Source organism: Chaetura pelagica, unplaced genomic scaffold (assembly GCF_000747805.2).
Source record: "Chaetura pelagica isolate M959 unplaced genomic scaffold, ChaPel_1.0 scaffold90, whole genome shotgun sequence".
Classification (NCBI taxonomy): domain Eukaryota; kingdom Metazoa; phylum Chordata; class Aves; order Apodiformes; family Apodidae; genus Chaetura; species Chaetura pelagica.
In genome coordinates this window covers 6,444,095-6,447,608 of record NW_009953496.1, presented here as the reverse complement: position 1 = coordinate 6,447,608, position 3,514 = coordinate 6,444,095, and the positions used below count along the sequence as shown (strand labels likewise).

Genomic DNA, 3,514 nt, shown 5'->3' with positions numbered 1-3,514 from the left:
TTGGGTCTAGAGGATCTTTAAGGTTCTTTCAATCCAAACTTTTCTGTGATTCTATGATTCCATGACTTGACAAGGTCCTTATGCAAATGGTTTCAAATGCTTCTATACTAATTAGACAAGGGATGTCTGGTGCATGAGTGTTTTCTAGGTAAGCAATGTGTTCAAGGGAGACATTCATGTTGTTGCTCTGGATGAAACCTGGTGTCACTGCTGGCTCCAAGGATTTTTAATTTTTTCTTACACAGCTTAATTAGCTCACTAGCTAAGGGCCAGCTTTCTTTTGGATAGTCGCAGGTAGTTGTTACAGCTGTGCTGTGTTCTTTCTTTCCTTACAGTTTTGGGAAATGATGGGTAGAGTGTCTCTTACAGCAAAGTGCACAGTTTTCTATCAACAGATGTTTATGCTTTTAGCAAGTCTTTACTGCTTTATAGATCTTGTGCCTTTTTTTAAAAAATATTTGTGGCATGAACAAGAAGGTACCATTTTTTACGCAGCTGTTTAGTATATGAACCACGCTGCACAAATGGTGCAAGGGAGCAACCGGCAAGATTGTCTTCAGTAATGGTAGCAAGAGATTTAAAAATACTTGCTGAATCTTTCTGTGCTTGGTTAGATGACTGCCTTCCTCTAGAAAAGGAGCAACGGGTTTGAGGACAGCCAGGAGAAGGTGGTAATCTGATGTTGCCCTGGGCTCCTGCCAGCAGCATTACTTCTAGGCCAAAGCTCAGATTTAGACGGTGTTTTCTTCATGAGTTTGGTCTCTTAATGATGCAAAAAACTTGTTGTGAAGTCACTGAAGTCTCTTAATGTGAGTTTTGGGAATTATACTACTCTGCCCACAAAGTGCCTTTTCTAACTCTACTAGGAAAGTTTTATTACATGAGTATTGTTCTTGGGATTATAAATAGCAGCAAATTGAAAAAGATTGGTTTTGTTACAGTTTTTTTTTTGTAGAAAGTGTGCAGAAACCATTTGAATGGCTTGTTTTGATGGAAAAATATCTGCTGGAGATTGGAAAGCAATAAGGCTGCTATTCCTGCACTTCTACTAGTCTTAGGGAGGCCAGTGTGATGGGTGAGCAGTGCTGCTGATGTTGCTGGAAGACAGGTTACCAGCACCTCCAGTTTTTGGAGGAGTCACAAGGGCTTTAGCAGTAAAGGCTTCAGAGCTGCTGAGAAGCAGCAGACTGACCCTCGAGCCGTGTGAAGAGAAGATCATTCAGTCCCATGGGAGATTTCAAGAACTTGAGTATTGTTTCCATGCCAGCTCTCATCCTCCTAAATGTCATTTTTTCTCCACAAAAGAAAATAAAGCCCAGGAGCAATCTGGGGTTAGGTCCAGAGCCATAGAACAGGGACGTCCTGGCCACAGGCTCTGCCAGCACAGGATACTCACATGCTGGGCTGTGTAGGGGCTGCCCAACCTCCAAGGCCTCTGTAGCTCATCAGAAACATCAAGCTGCTTCCCCTGAGTGTTGCCACTTTTCACAGACCCACTATAACAACCCTCTGTCTTTTCTGAGGTACTGCTGTTTGTCAAAGCTGATCCCGTTGTCTTGGCTTTTGGCTGAATTACTGGAAAGATCTCAGCTGACCCCAAGTTTGAGCCTGTGTTTCAGTTTCTGTCCGTGCCCGTTTGCTGTAAGAGGAGCAGGGCTGGATGGAGGTGTGGGGTCAGAGGCTGGGCTCTCTACACAGGGAGGTGTGCAGCTCTTACCAACAACAGCCTGTACGGTGCACACCTACCTCCAGCTCTGCTTCTCTCATGACACCCACATCCAGGCTGCCTGAGTAGCACCATTTCTGCTTCCTGTGCTGTACAGTATTGTGCACTTTATGGGATATTCCACCATCCTTCCCTACATAACAATATTCTGTGCTGTGTATAGGCTTCTGAAGTGTCATCTGCACCATCCTGACCGAGCTGAGGCATCATGGGGTACTTCAAAGTGAGTATTTTCCATTACTTTGTTAAAATGCTTATACAACACATGCTACAGGCAGCACAATGAGGCATCCACAGCCTTTCTGGGAACCTTTTCCAGTGTTTCACCAATAGCAGAGTTTGTTGCTGATATGGAAAAGCAGAAAGATCCATATACTTGTACCCACTTGGATCACTGAACAGCTAGAGATTAAGGTCCTGAATACAACTTTTTTCTTTCTTTTGGCTGTAATTCATCTGATAATTAAGAGCTAATAAACAGAGAAAGCATCTCCTAAAAGAAGTAATGCAAGCCAAAATTACCTTAGACAAAGTAACCAGTAGTAAGTAAGGTGCTCGATGTAGTAATTTGGTTTGTGTTATTACTAGATTAGGAGATCCCTGGAAGTGTTCAAGGCCAGGTTAGGTGGGGCTCTGAGCAGCCTGATCTAGTGGAAGGTGTCCCTTCCCATGGCAGGATCTAAACAGTCTTTAAGATTCCTTCCAACCCAAACCATTCTCTGTTTCTATCTTTCTATGACTTTGGTGCCCACTGTTGTGGTTGAAAGGCAGTGATCTTCCTACCAGATGTGTAATTCAATGGTTCCTTCCATGAGTGAAGCTGCTATATGAGCTTCTCACATCCACACAATTGAAACTTCATCTCAGGGTTTCTGTTATATAAGAACGTAATATACAATCTCATAAGAAAATTAAGAAAAAAAGATAATTTTAAGAAACATCCTTCATTCCTTCTTTGTCCCTGCCCCCGGAAGACACAGACATACTTTTTTGTAACTGTCTTATGGATCTTCTATTTAACAGTTTTACAAAGAGTGCCCTCCCCACCCCAGTTGAGGTCACACCTTTGGCCTTGAGAAGTTTTTTACATACTTGAAATTTCTTCTTAAGTTAATCCAAGATACTTGTAAGTGTTAGCAATATTTAGAAGAGGATCTCACTGCTTTCTATTTTGTCAGTCATCTGAGTTTGTACCTTTGAAGTTACTTGTATAATTGGAAGAAATGTTACACCAATCTAATCCCTTAATAATATTTTCATTTCACCAGTATCTAATTATTGTTTTTATCTTGTTTCTTACTATGTTTTAGGTGAAAGTAATTTTTTGTGCTTTGCTGCTTTAAGCATTTTCTTTTCTAGAAGTTGTTTTGTAGTTTGATGTATTCGTCAGATCACAGTAGGTGGTGATATTCTGGAAGCCCCAGTGATAACTTGTGAAGTATTTTCATGCAAAAGACTAAAAAGGAAGCATTTTTAATTTCTCTTATGTACTGGTTTTATTGGTTTTCACAGAGTTAACTGTTTCACGTTGATTGAGTACCAGGCTCTTTCTCTTTCATTTTAACATGAAGACACAGCTCAAACAGAGTAACTTCATTTTAAAACTGATTCTTGGAACTTCCAAGGGCCAATGTGACTTCTTGTGGACCACGACTTTCCCGGCTTGGGTGCTGTGCTATTTTTATATTTCCTCCAGATTTGCAGGGACCTTGGAAACACTCCTGCAAAAAGAGCGTGTTTCTGATCTTTGCTTTCCCGCCGCCGTGGCGGGGTGTGGGGGGGAAGGGG

General features: G+C 41.7%; 1 protein-coding gene across 1 annotated transcript in view; it reads left to right on the top strand.

Moving 5' to 3' along the window:
• The first annotated feature begins 1,934 nt into the window (after positions 1-1,934).
• MOXD1 (monooxygenase, DBH-like 1) overlaps positions 1,935-3,514 on the top strand; it is a 56,835-nt gene continuing 55,255 nt past the window's right edge. Inside the window, exon 1 of the mRNA XM_009999222.1 lies at positions 1,935-1,949. Within this exon, the coding sequence (XP_009997524.1) occupies positions 1,935-1,949 (15 nt within the window). The remainder of the gene's footprint in view (positions 1,950-3,514) is intronic.